General features: G+C 41.4%; 1 protein-coding gene across 2 annotated transcripts in view; it reads left to right on the top strand.

Moving 5' to 3' along the window:
• The window catches only part of usp34 (ubiquitin specific peptidase 34), a 59,607-nt gene that overhangs the window by 30,281 nt on the left and 16,289 nt on the right, over positions 1-13,037 (top strand). Inside the window, exons 20-49 of one of the 2 annotated variants that reach the window (XM_026172054.1) lie at positions 986-1,068; positions 1,646-1,800; positions 2,811-2,924; positions 3,022-3,121; positions 3,266-3,428; positions 3,552-3,678; positions 3,787-3,937; positions 4,032-4,132; positions 4,311-4,526; positions 5,649-5,774; positions 5,882-6,004; positions 6,624-6,707; positions 6,788-6,874; positions 7,001-7,201; positions 7,303-7,385; positions 7,482-7,522; positions 7,613-7,737; positions 8,292-8,444; positions 8,711-8,815; positions 8,980-9,035; positions 9,215-9,519; positions 10,375-10,538; positions 10,621-10,686; positions 10,880-11,026; positions 11,385-11,441; positions 11,667-11,744; positions 12,198-12,292; positions 12,379-12,551; positions 12,638-12,788; positions 12,894-12,972. In XM_026172054.1, the coding sequence (XP_026027839.1) occupies positions 986-1,068; positions 1,646-1,800; positions 2,811-2,924; positions 3,022-3,121; positions 3,266-3,428; positions 3,552-3,678; positions 3,787-3,937; positions 4,032-4,132; positions 4,311-4,526; positions 5,649-5,774; positions 5,882-6,004; positions 6,624-6,707; positions 6,788-6,874; positions 7,001-7,201; positions 7,303-7,385; positions 7,482-7,522; positions 7,613-7,737; positions 8,292-8,444; positions 8,711-8,815; positions 8,980-9,035; positions 9,215-9,519; positions 10,375-10,538; positions 10,621-10,686; positions 10,880-11,026; positions 11,385-11,441; positions 11,667-11,744; positions 12,198-12,292; positions 12,379-12,551; positions 12,638-12,788; positions 12,894-12,972 (3,709 nt within the window). Of the gene's footprint in view, positions 1-985; positions 1,069-1,645; positions 1,801-2,810; positions 2,925-3,021; positions 3,122-3,265; positions 3,429-3,551; positions 3,679-3,786; positions 3,938-4,031; positions 4,133-4,310; positions 4,527-5,648; positions 5,775-5,881; positions 6,005-6,623; positions 6,708-6,787; positions 6,875-7,000; positions 7,202-7,302; positions 7,386-7,481; positions 7,523-7,612; positions 7,738-8,291; positions 8,445-8,710; positions 8,816-8,940; positions 9,036-9,214; positions 9,520-10,374; positions 10,539-10,620; positions 10,687-10,879; positions 11,027-11,384; positions 11,442-11,666; positions 11,745-12,197; positions 12,293-12,378; positions 12,552-12,637; positions 12,789-12,893; positions 12,973-13,037 lie in introns of both variants that reach the window. The other variant, XM_026172052.1, reaches the window with a different exon arrangement.

The raw sequence follows: 13,037 nt of genomic DNA, 5'->3' as shown, positions 1-13,037 counted from the left end.
TTGTTGCAATTCATTACTGCCTCTTTTACTGCTCTTTTTAAACCTATTCTTTTTAAACTGTATTGCTTTTTGCACTGTAGAAGCTGGTGAGAAACAGTATTTCGTTTCAGGCTGGGTAACACTACGAAATGACAATAAACTTCTATAACTGTACTTAACGGGACGCTTGATTTTGCAGTTGTTAATAATGACTTTTATCTTTCTATGAAGTTCTTTAGGCCACATTACTTTAGTAGTCATTGAATACTTTCTGTTCTTTATTAAAATTAAGAGACTCATATATGCACACTTTTTAAAAAAAAAAAAATTGGTTGACCTTAGTTCATTTATTTAAGTTAAACAATGCTTCCTTTTTCAGTTTATCATTTCTTGTTTGTAATTAATTTGTCAGCTTTCTGAGTCACAGTTTTATTCTCTTAATTATGGCTAGAAAACAAAGCACCTTCCACCTGATAATTCCACATTTAGGAAGAATTGGACACTAAAGTCACTTCTCAGAAAAATCATGCTGACAGTGGAATTCCTGTACCCAATTTAAAATTTCAGTTTTTGTTGTGAGAGCATCAGTGTTACAATTCCTCGTTGAGACTAGCCAAGTGTTTGAGTTTTTGCTTTTTGGAAAACAAAGATGCGTCTCATGATTCTGTCCACCAGCAAATTCATTTTTATCTTCACATTATCTGCATAACACCTCTTTAGTTCCATTTGATTGCTTTGCTTAATGTTCCCTTGTGTGCAGTTATTATCCTGCTTTAACCTTTAATGACACTGTAATTGCCCACTAGTGTGATATTTCTGGAGTGCCCATGATAGCAGCCACTGTTCATTTAAATTATTTACACATGCATCTCAAAGACTGCGTTAGCAGAAGTGTGCTTGGTGTCAATACTTCTGAGAGAGCAGTTGGAAGCTTCTGCAAACTGTGATCTTCAGACATCAGTTCACTTTCTTCACTGTTGACACATAACTCGTCTGTGTTGTGCAGGTACAGTCACAGTGCAGAGGTCCAGGTCCGTCTGCAGTTCCTTACCTGTGTCTTTTCCACACTGGGATCTCCCGACCACTTCAGTAAGATTCCGATACCATTTATGTACTAGAGTAATATTCTCTGTGAACTAAGATGCTTTTAAAAGACATGCACCTATCCAGAGAGTTGCACAGAGGTAGAGGTGTCCATATTATGCTTTAGTAAATAACAGCTGTGGTTTTCATAACATAACCCTGATCTCTGCTGTGTTTCCACACCACACCATTCACTTCTTGAGGAATATTTTACACCCCAAAAGAGGAAAAAAAATTTAAAGGAGTGAAGTGTTTTCTTAAAGTTTCGTGGTCTTTAGCACTTTGCATTTCAGTCTTGATTTCTGAGCCTTTCTTGTTGGGTTCTTTCATTTTACATTGGGGATCTCTAAAATTATCCACCTTTTTAGCGTGTTTACGTATAATAAAAGAAAATGTGTCTCTTACCTTTTAATCCCCTTTAGAAGCTCTTAGCCTCTTATGTATGGATGTGCAACGTAAGCAGATAATTATGGCCAAAAGCCCAAAGATAAGGGGGAAAAGTGGTCTGCGTTATATGAACCCGGTCTGCGTTTGACATCGCTGAACTCTAGTTTGTAATTATTTTGGTGTTTGGATTTGTCAGGACTGAGTCTGGAGCAAGTGGACATTCTGTGGCACTGTCTGGTGGAGGACGCTGAATGTTACGATGATGCGTTGCACTGGTTCCTCAACCAGGTCCGCAGCAAAGACCAGCATGCTATGGGCATGGAGACCTACAAACATCTCTTCCTGGAGAAGGTAGTAAAAAGACCGTGGATTATAGAATTTTATGGGTGTCCCATGGGTAATGAATAAGAATGGCTGTGGAATTATAGATAATTCCAAAGTGGAGGGACGGGGCAAAAACCTGTGCCCGTTTCGTGTACAACTTGTGACATAAATTTAATTCCATAAATCTCTTAAATGTTTGACAAAATACCCTTTATTTCCTGTGCTGTGCAACGTTAATTTGGCAGGAAATTTTTCAGTTGGAAAAGAATCATAGCATTAAGATTTTCTTTTCTTTTCTTGGTTTCACTATACAGGTTCTGTACAAGAACTGGTTGTCTTCTAGTTCAATTTCTGCGATCTGTTAGTCTGCCTGGCTATCGAGCTCTTATCAGCTCCATTTGCACTTGTGCTAGATTTTTTTTTAAGTTTGTCTGTAGTTGTGCATATAGTATGGCAGTCTACAGGGTGGAAATGTTACACAAGAGGACAAGAGCATGATGTGTTGCTAACACAACTTCAGCTCTTTGCAACCACTTACACAGACAGCATGCTAATGCTAAGCTAGTCAAAAGAACAAAGTGATGTTAGAGCCCAGCCCAGCAGCCAGCCCCTGAACTTCAACGGGTAACAAAAGCAGTGATGAGCAGTCAGGCTGCAGCCACTGTTCCTACCTCTTCATGTTTGTACAGCGGCGATTCCTTTAAAGTCTCTTTGTGCTTTTTTCCCCATCTTCGCTTTGTGTTCATACCTAAATACTAAAAGAAAGATCATATGCGTGTCCTCATTAGAATAGGGTTTTGTGTAAGTGTGTGGGACTGTAGCCTCAGGTTTATAGTTTAGAGCTGGAAATAAATAATAAATAAAAAAAACAGGAACAGAATTTATCAGACTATTTCTCATACGTTTATTCAACTGGATGGGTTTAAACTCAGCTGGGGTGGAGCACAATCACGACCCTCTGGGCAGCTTCAGACGAGCAGCAGCCGTGTGTTGATGTTGACTACTTTGTGTTTGTTAATGTCACTGTGTGTCTCCAGATGCCACAGCTGAAACCAGAGACTATCAGCATGACAGGCCTCAACCTCTTTCAGCACCTCTGTAACCTGGCCCGGCTTGCCACTACTGCACTGGACAACGCCTCTAGCTGTGAGGTAAATGGAAACAAAAGCATGTGATGCTCGTAATCAGACATGTTGTCTTCAGACACATTTGAGTAGATGCTTAATTGAGGAATGTCTGTGCCGCCAGCTGTGTGGGATGGACCAGCTGTGGGGGATCGCTCTGAGAGCTCAATCTGCTGATATCAGCCGCGCTGCTATACAGTACATCAACTCCTACTACATCAATGGTCAGTTTTTACTCACTGCACTATGATGAAGTCATATGCTTTGTTATGAAATTGTTGTTTTTGTTCTTCCGTACCAATAAGAACAAGAAGACTTTGAAAAATTGCTGATCTTAATCTATTAATTCTACTTTTGTGTGTCTCCAGCTGGTAAAACAGGACTGGAGAAGGAACAAGAGTTCATAAGGAAATGTATGGAGAGCCTCCTGATGGCTTCTGCCAACTTGGAGAAGGATGCCCACTCCAGTCTGACCAGCATTGAGAGGGGGTTGCTCATGCTCAAAACACACCTGGAGGCGTTCCGGCGCAGGTACACACACCTGGAATGTTTACATTATGAAAAACTCAGTGGTCAAAATCATTTTATATGGGAAAAAAAAAAAAGCAAACAAACAGTATTGCAGCACATCGTTTCGTCTCTGGTCTGTGGCAGGTTTGCTTACCACCTGCGACAGTGGCAGATCGAGGGGACGGGAATCAGCAGCCACCTTAAAGCTTTGAGTGACAAACAGTCTCTACCTCTTAGGATCGTCTGTCAGCCCGCCGGCCTGCCTGACAAGGTGACACTTTATTAAAAGCAAATAAGTCTTATTGCATAAATACTTATAATGTGCTTCTACAGTACAAGTCAAATGTTTGGACCCACTACCCATTACATATTTCTGCAGATGACCATTGAGATGTATCCCAGTGACCAAGTAGCTGACCTGCGAGCTGAGGTGACCCACTGGTACGAGAACCTGCAGAAGGAGCAGATGAACCATCAGGCTCAGCTGCAGGAATTTGGCCAGAGTGGCCGGCAGCCAGGAGACTTCCCAGGTCAGGTCCCTCCATAAAATATTCTCCCTTGCTTTTGTTTGTGTGTAAATGTGTGAGTGAGTCTGCTAGTGAAATGTTGTCTCGTGTTCTGCAGGTGGTTTGATGGGACCGGTCAGGATGATCTCTTCTGGTCATGAACTTACCACAGACTATGATGAGAAGACTCTGCATGAGCTGGGCTTTAAAGACATGCAGGTAACAGTTTGACTTCTCTTCTGTATAAGAAACGGCCAACAGTAGGACAGACTGCAGTTCAGCTCAAGTCTGAAAGATTGTTTTACATCTTTTAACGTTGTTGTCTAATCATGTAAATTTTGATTACATTTGTTCAGTGCAGATGAGTTTTATGAACCATCTTCTTATCTGATCCCAGATGGTATTTGTGTCTCTGGGAGCTCCACGGAGGGAGAGGAAGGGCGAGGGCATCCAATTGCCTGCCTCCTGTCTTCCACCTCCTCAGAAAGAGCACATTCCTATGCTACTGCTCCTTCAGGAGCCACATCTCACCACACTCTTCGACCTGCTGGAGATGCTGGCTTGCTTCAAACCACCCAGCCCAAACACAGAGAAGGTCCAGGAGAGCCCAGAGGTGGGTATTAGTTATGGAAGAACTCCTGAAGGGATGTATACATCATATGGCTGTTATATTGGCTAAAATGTATGGAAAATTGTATTTACTAGGTATAATATTAGACCACATGTAATAATGCAAAAGAGCAGGTATGAACTGAAACCCAGTTTGAGAGGTGAGGTCACTGAAACACAGAAAACTGTTTTAAGGTGTACCTTTGATTTATGTTAGTTGATGTTCACAGTCATGTTCATCCACATGTATAACTACATTTGTGGGTAAGAGAGATGCCTCAAGTATGCAAAATGGTTAACATTTCTTGCCTTAGTATTAGAAATATGCTAGACTATTTATTTGTATTTAATTAATGCACAACACCATGTTGTCTAAGATGTTATGTTGCCACCTACTACTCACTGGTGTCATCCTTGGTTACTCCATCGCCTGAAGGCAGCATTGTCAGCGTGTTTCTGTGACAGGAAGTTGTAAACAGACAAATTTGAAAGTAAGACGGGTTCGACAGTTCTTTGGCTGAAAAAATGAACCGTTGCATGTAGGTGTTCAGGAGAAATTACATAAACTGACAAACATGAAAAGATATAAAAGCATTTAACTGGAACAAAGCATAACCAAATTCAGTACAGATGTGTTTATAAAATAACAAATAACAAAATGTTAAAACACTGTTTGATTTTGGAAGATCAGAATCATTGATTTCTTAAGGCTCTTGAATATGTCCTTTCCTAACTTTGTCCATGAGGGCTGTACTCAGTTTTGGCTATTTTCTTTCAGTTTTCGCAGACTGCTTGACATAAATTCTGTTTAATCTGCAAGTAAATTAATCACCAGCCATTGCAGCCATTCCCCAACTCTCTGTGAATGATATTCAAGGTCTTTGATCTGTGCTTGTTGATCAATGGTGATGACAATTTGCATATTAATGATCAAGGAACTGAACTGCCAGCCCATTGTTCACTCAGTCACTTCGATGAGTGACGAAACCTTTCTCCCACTGAGAACGCTACGTCCAGATGAATAGAATCAACCTTTAGGGATTTAGTTACCTGGATGAGCATCAAGACAGTCACCAGGAACATCCCTGCTAACTAAAGTTTTGTTTTGTTTTGTTGTTAAACTCAGAGCGCACGATGCGAGGAGCTTCACCTTCACGCAGAGAATTTGTCTCGTCGAGTTTGGGAGCTGCTCATGCTGCTTCCCACCTGTCCCAAAATGTTGCAGGCCTTCCAGAACATCTCAGATGATACGGTCAGTCATCCTGTTTAAATAAGGGCTCTTCAAGAGTTTGTTGTTGTTCGCACAAACATAGAATAACTAAATTTGCTTTTAATTTTGTGTTTTTATTTTGTCTGAAGAATGGCGAGGGTTTGTGTTGGAAGGAGCTGCTGAGGATTAAAAGTCCTCACAAGCTGCTGTACGCTCTAGAGATCATTGAGGCTCTGGGAAAGCCCAATCGACGCATCCACAGAGAGTCAACAGTAAGACAGATAAAGGATTGATGGCCTCTTTCTGTCCGCAGGATCCGCTGCCAAGTGTGGAATCTGTAGATGTTAATATAGGGACACGAGTCGAGTTAAAACAAATTAACTAAGTGGTAGCACCATTACTGCGACTATAGTCTGACTGTAGACACTTTTGTTTTTTAAATTGAGGTACAACTTGTAATCCCAAATATATTTAAATGTAAAGTCACTAAAATCAATATGCTGGGTGCTCTGTACAGTACAGTGAAAAAAGTTTTTGCCCCTTTCTTTAAATATTTGTCACACTTAAATTTTTCAGATTGATAAATTGATAAAAAAGATAACCCAAGAAAATATAAAAATAATTTTTTAAATCATGAGTTCATTTTTGAAGGGAAAAAAGCTATACAAGACTTACGTAAAAAAGTAATTGGCCCTTAAATCCAGAAAAGTTTGGGTAGTTTCTTTCCCCCTATTTGGACTAAAGCCGGCATTAAAAACATTCCATAAATAATGATGCTTTTACAGTGCAATGCGTGTTTCATGGAGAACTTGGCATCATCGTTTCAAAAACGTAAAATTGTGTTAGTGACAGTATTACTATTTTACTTAGTTCTTGCTTGTTCGTTCCCAGGGCAGCTATAGTGACCTGTATCCAGACTCGGACGACTCCAGTGAGGATCAGATAGAAAACAGCAAAAACACCTGGAGCTGCAAGGTACAGCACAACACTAACTCAAGCAGGATGGAAATCAAATTCCTCTCAATCCTGGCTTTAATTGTCTTCTTCTTCTTTAGTTTGTTTCATCTGGAGGTTTACAGCTGCTTTTGGAAATTTTTAATTCGGGCATCCTCGAACCCAAAGACCAAGAATCCTGGACAGTGGTGAGACAGTTTAGTCTACCTTTGTCATTTTCTACATTTTCAGTAGATAGTAGATGTATTTTATGAGCATATTATTGGACAGACTAATATAAGTAAGTGTTTGGTTTGATGTCCTTTTATCTATAGTGGCTGCTGGACTGTCTGGCCTGCCTGCTGAAGCTGATCTGCCAGTTTGCTGTAGACCCTGCAGACTTGGATTTAGCCTACCACGATGTCTTCTCCTGGTCAGGCCTCTCCGACAGCCAACGTAAAAGGGCATGGCCAGGCAAATCGCGCAAATCCACTGTAGATCATGGCAAAGGCCTGCACATCCCTCGACTGACTGAAGTAACTATTCCAGCTGACTTGTAATGCTTTGTAGCAGAAACTGCCAACAGGACGTTTCTGACTTCTGGATCTTTATCATCGGCTCTTCTGTCTGTTCGCAGGTGTTCCTCAGCCTTGTTCAAGGCACCAACCTGATCCAGCGACTAATCAATGTGGCCTACACTTATGACAACCTTGCACACAGGTTTGCCATACAAAAGCTCAAAAATGTGTTCTTTACTTTTAAATGGACAGCATAGTTGACATGTTTGTTGTTGTTTTTGTTTGTTTTTGTTTGCAGAGTTCTGAAGGCTCAGTCTGACCACAGGTCTCGACACGAAGGTAAGGATTTTACATTTTCAGACGGTGATCATGCTAAAAATGTTAAAAGAAGTAAGCTGGTGGAGTGTGACAGTAATGTTTTACCCACAGTGACTCACTATTCCATGTGGCTGCTGGTGAGCTGGGCTCACTGCTCTTCAACAGTGAAATCCAGTCTGGCTGACAGCGACCACCTGCACGACTGGCTGAAAAAACTCACCCTCCTGATTCCTGAGGTGAGTCTAACATCCACAGCTCCATCACAAGTCAAGAGATATTAATTTACTCCATAAAAAGGTAGAAGTTTTCTTAATGGTCTTGTGATGTTGTATGACCGTATAGATGGATCATTTTTGTGCTTTCTTGAGCTCTCAGTAGCATTTTACCGGGACAATGGATGTCAAAAATATTAATCCTTAATCCTCAGGTGGACTTTAAAAATCATTCACATCTAAACTGGTCCCAGTCACACCTGTTAAAATGTTCATGAATTTTGTTCCAGACTTGTTTTAGAAATCTTTAACACTCAATTCAGTTGTTTTTGTAATTACTATTACAGCCTGATGAGGGCGACAAGTTCACATTTCTTTGAGGATAATTTATGCAATTCAGTTGTTTGATACCTGAATGCTTCAAGTTTGTTTCATACTTCTGTCGGGTCCTCGCCGTATTAGCAGCAGGGCAGTAGAGCACAAGCAAGATTGTGGTTCAGACTTTAGTCGTTTAATCAGCATGTCAGTATGCTTCACTTTATCATCATTTTGTTGAGGTGCGTTGTTTTTCTTTGTAGCCGGCAGTGAGACACGAGGCATGTAATGGCCTGTACAAGTTGTCTCTGTCAGGTCTGGAGGGAGGAGAGTCCATCAACAGATCCTTCCTGCTGCTCGCCGCCTCCACACTGCTCAAGTTCCTGCCTGACGCCCAGGCCCTCAAACCACTAAGGGTAGGTCTCGCACTCAAGTAGCTCAGCCTCTTAAAGTACTGGAAGCGGTACGCTTGTCAGTACTCCTCAGAGGCAACGTTGGACTCAGTTTGACCTTTGCTACTTTGAATCTGGTTTGTTTCTACTAAGCCTTGTTTCTCACATTGGTTTAATGCAGCAGAACCTGACATGCACTCTATTAGATCACATCATGAGACTTTAAGAGTTGATGAATTAACGTTTCATTGGGATGTTCTTAAGCAGTAACTGTGCATTTATATTTGCAGGTCGAAGACTATGAAGAGGAGCCTCTGTTAAGGACGGGCTGTAAGGAATACTTCTGGCTGCTCTGCAAACTCATCGATAACATCCACGTTAAAGATGCGAGCCAGGTGGGAACGTCAAACCACAATGCTGATGATCATACCAACCTGTTGATTTAGTAGATTTGAGTTTGTAGTAACGTTTTGATTTTTGTATTGAGCTGCTGCTAGTATTGATCTGTTTGAACTCACAGAAGGTCTCTCCCTCTCTGTCGCTGGCCGGCTCGATGCAGACCACCCTGCTGGACCTGGATGCTCTTGCCCGACATCTTGCCGACTGCATTAGGAGGTTTGATTGTCACAAACTGAATTTTATGCTCCGTATACAAAGATTTAAAGGATGTTTGCATTTTGCTGAAAGTTCATGCTGACAATATTACTGATGGCAGTGGCTTTTAAAATTAAACCAAATGGCAAATTTCTACAATTGATACTGCTTTGATGTAAACATAACTCTTTCACTTCCAGCCGTGAGATCTTGGACCAACAAGATGGAACAATCGAAGACGATGGCCTGACAGGGCTCCTTCGTCTTGCCACCAGCGTCCTCAAACACAAGCCTCCTTTTAAGTTCTCCCGTGAGGGGCAGGAGTTTCTGAGGGATGTCTACAACCTCCTCTTCCTCCTCCCCAGTCTGGTTGACCGTGCTCAGCCCAAGTGCAAGTCCCACGCTGCAAGGGCCGCCGCCTATGATCTGTTGGTGGAGACGGTGAAGGGCTCGGTAGAAAACTATCGGCTGCTCCATAATTGGGTCATGTCTCAGCACATGCAGGGTGAAGAGCTTCACTTTTTGATTACTTTTATTTGGTAGTGCTCTTTCTGTAGTTTATTTTACTTCTGTGTACTGTTTCTGTCTGTATATGCAAGCTACACTCTGTGTCAGTAGTCCTCTAGGTCAGTGATCTGACTCAATGTAAGCTTTGCCACAGTGAATCCAGTCTTCTTCTACAAGACATTGACCCACAATTGGGACTAATGCTGAAGAGACTGGGACACTTTTTGTTGTGAAAGAGTTTTAAAGAGCACTATGAGCTGAAACTACAAAGCTCTACAGAAGTGCAGAATCCTATCATTATTTTAAACTTAATTTTAGATATGTTTTTACACCATGCCTAATTTTAATCATAGCTTTAACAACCAGATTACCAGACTGTTCTCCAAGTTTAGTTTGTTTTAAGGCCATCTGTAATTATGTCGGAAAAGGTTTTGGGCGAGTTGGAAATTCCATTTGCAACCCAATAATACATAGGTGTCAGACTTTGGCCCGCAGCCTAATTACATTTGGCCTGCGAAGCCACACCAAATGACTATCAGAGCTGGCCTACTGGTATTATACAGCTAATATATATAGTTTAGTATTAAGCTTTGCTTGTTCCATATTCAGTTTTTCAGCAAAACCTGTTTGAGTCCATAAGAAAAGATTCATTCTTATATCTGGAGGAAGATTCCCCCCCCCCCCCCCCCCCCCCAATAAATATTAACGTTAGCCCGCGACTTTGTTCCAGTTTTGGCCCACTGTGTATTTGAGTTTGACACCCCTGCAATAATGCAACTGCCAGTTTGAATAATTTAATAAAAGGACAGGTGTGACACAGAACTCAAACTTTCTTTTAATCTTTTGCTTCTAGGCTCTCATGCTCCATACAAGTGGGACTACTGGCCCCATGACGACGTCCGGGCTGAGTGCCGCTTCGTGGGTCTGACCAACCTGGGAGCAACATGCTACCTGGCCTCTACCATTCAGCAGCTCTATATGATCCCTGAGGCCCGCCAGGCTGTCTTCACTGCCAAGGTCAGTATCTGAAAGATTGTTACAATAACGTCATTAAAATTCAAATGGCACACAGGTCCTCACCCTCTGTGTTTGCGTGCAGTACGCTGAAGATATCAAACACAAGACAACACTGCTGGAGCTGCAGAAGATGTTCACATATCTCATGGTGAGTTTTGATTTTAGTCCTTCCCTTCTGTCTGTCGTATTTGTTTAAAACTACAGTCACTAGTAGAGTAACTTTTAACACCCGTTCAGTTTCTGAAGATCTGGACGATTGGACTTTTTTTCCGAGCACCACAGACGGCAAAATCAGAAGGTTTGGTGAGATGGATTATCTGTGTTAATCTGTGTGTTTTCAGGAGAGTGAGAGAAAAGCATACAACCCCCGGCCATTTTGTAAAACCTACACAATGGACAAACAGCCTCTTAACACCGGCGAGCAGAAAGACATGACAGAGTTCTTCACCGACCTCATCACCAAGATAGAAGAGATGTCCCAGGAGCTGGTGAGCATACATCTTTACATACACACAAATTATATATTTAATGCTTTAAAGGATTCAAACACTAATTTCCAGATTGGAGCAGGTGCCACTTATTACTGATCTTCATAAAACCTTTAGTGTTCATCTCTGCCATTCAGAAAATCACAATAATCTCTCTATAGCACTATACATATTAAGAAGTAGATTGTTTGTATAAAAAGTACATATCCAAATAAGATGTTGTTATTATACAAATGATGACCACAAATATTATGCAATATTAAAGATAATTTTAAGAGCATGAGTAATAGTTCAGGCATCATAGTACATGTTAAAGTTGATTAATAAGCTGATGTATCTTAATTATCTACGTTGACAGAAAAACACAGTGAAGACTCTGTTTGGAGGTGTCATCACCAACAATGTGGTGTCTCTGGTGAGTGCGGGAATTGATTTTGAAAGGAGGAATATTAAATTGAAGGAAAACTGTTTTGAGAACAACAAAGCACAGCTGAATTTCGTGTTTATTTTAATACCTCACACAAATGTAGTTATTTTTAAAACTACAAAGGTTACAGTAGATGAGTTAAGGGTTCCACAGACTCAGCGTGAGGTACATTTTCTGCCATTGTTTTTTCTCACTGTTCTGTGTCTCCCACAGGACTGTGACCATGTCAGTCAGACTGCAGAGGAGTTCTACACAGTCAGATGTCAGGTGGCAGACATGAAGAACATCTATGTGAGTGGGGCGAAAATGTTACGCAAGTTTGAAGCTCACCTGTGATTCTTACAGCTTCAGTGGAGATCAACCTCTGCCACATAAACAGTCCTGCACAAACCACAATGGTTCTGAAAAGTGCAGTCCATTTTTGTTTGTTTTGTTTTTTTGTATACAGAAATCTTGTATGTAAATGATACTCATTAGAATAAAAAAGAAGAATAAAGCAGGGTTGCTACCATATACCGATGCAGTATGGTTCAGCTTCCATCAGTTTCATATTCAGACCCAAAATTAGTTAAATGCTCATCTTGAGGGTTTAGAAAAAGCCATTGCTCAACAAGGAGTGATGTCACATGCATCTTTTACCAACTAAGAGAGAAAACACAAACTTTTGTCTTTTGTTCTCTAAACCAAAGTGCACTGCAGACTTTTCCTTCTTTGATGTATTTGTGCTTTGTTATCTTTCCTCAGGAGTCTCTGGATGAAGTGACCATCAAAGACACCCTGGAGGGTGACAACATGTACACCTGCTCACAGTGTGGAAAGAAGGTCCGCGCAGAGAAAAGGTCAGAACGATTTAAAATCCTGAAAAAAATAATGCCCCTCTCTCAACACAGTGTCTCACCATGTCTCACTGTGTCTCTTTACACAGGGCCTGCTTTAAGAAACTGCCTCGCATCCTGAGCTTCAACACAATGAGATACACCTTTAACATGGTGACCATGATGAAGGAGAAGGTCAACACCCACTTCTCCTTCCCCCTGCGCCTCGACATGACGCCTTACACTGAGGATTTCCTCATGGGCAAAGGGGAGCGCAAAGAGGGTTAGTTTCTGTTCACCCAGTCGGACATTTATTGTGTACTGATGATTGTAATTGACTCTTCAAGTGTTGCCTTCCATGGGCCTCAGGTTTTCGAGAGGAGGGTGAAGCAAAGGTCACAGAGAGCTATGAGTATGACCTCATTGGCGTCACTGTGCACACGGGCACAGCAGATGGCGGCCATTACTACAGCTTCATCCGGGACATTGTCAACCCCCATGCCTACAAGAACAATAAATGGTGATGGATGATGCATATTAAAGTTTTAATAATCAGTCTTTAAACCCAAAAAGTGAGTGACTGTCATAGGACGCCACCATCTCAAAGGTTTATCTTGTCCTCCAGGTACCTTTTCAATGATGCAGAGGTAAAACCCTTTGACTCAGCTCAGCTGGCCTCTGAGTGCTTTGGTGGAGAGATGACGGTATGAGCGAGAGTTGCAAGATAAATACTACCACTTAATTCCACGTGTAATCTCTAATTTCACCT

Source organism: Astatotilapia calliptera, chromosome 6, assembly GCF_900246225.1.
Source record: "Astatotilapia calliptera chromosome 6, fAstCal1.2, whole genome shotgun sequence".
Classification (NCBI taxonomy): Eukaryota; Metazoa; Chordata; class Actinopteri; order Cichliformes; family Cichlidae; genus Astatotilapia; species Astatotilapia calliptera.
The sequence above is the reverse complement of the archived record's forward strand: the minus strand, read 5'-3'. Positions and strand labels throughout refer to the sequence as shown.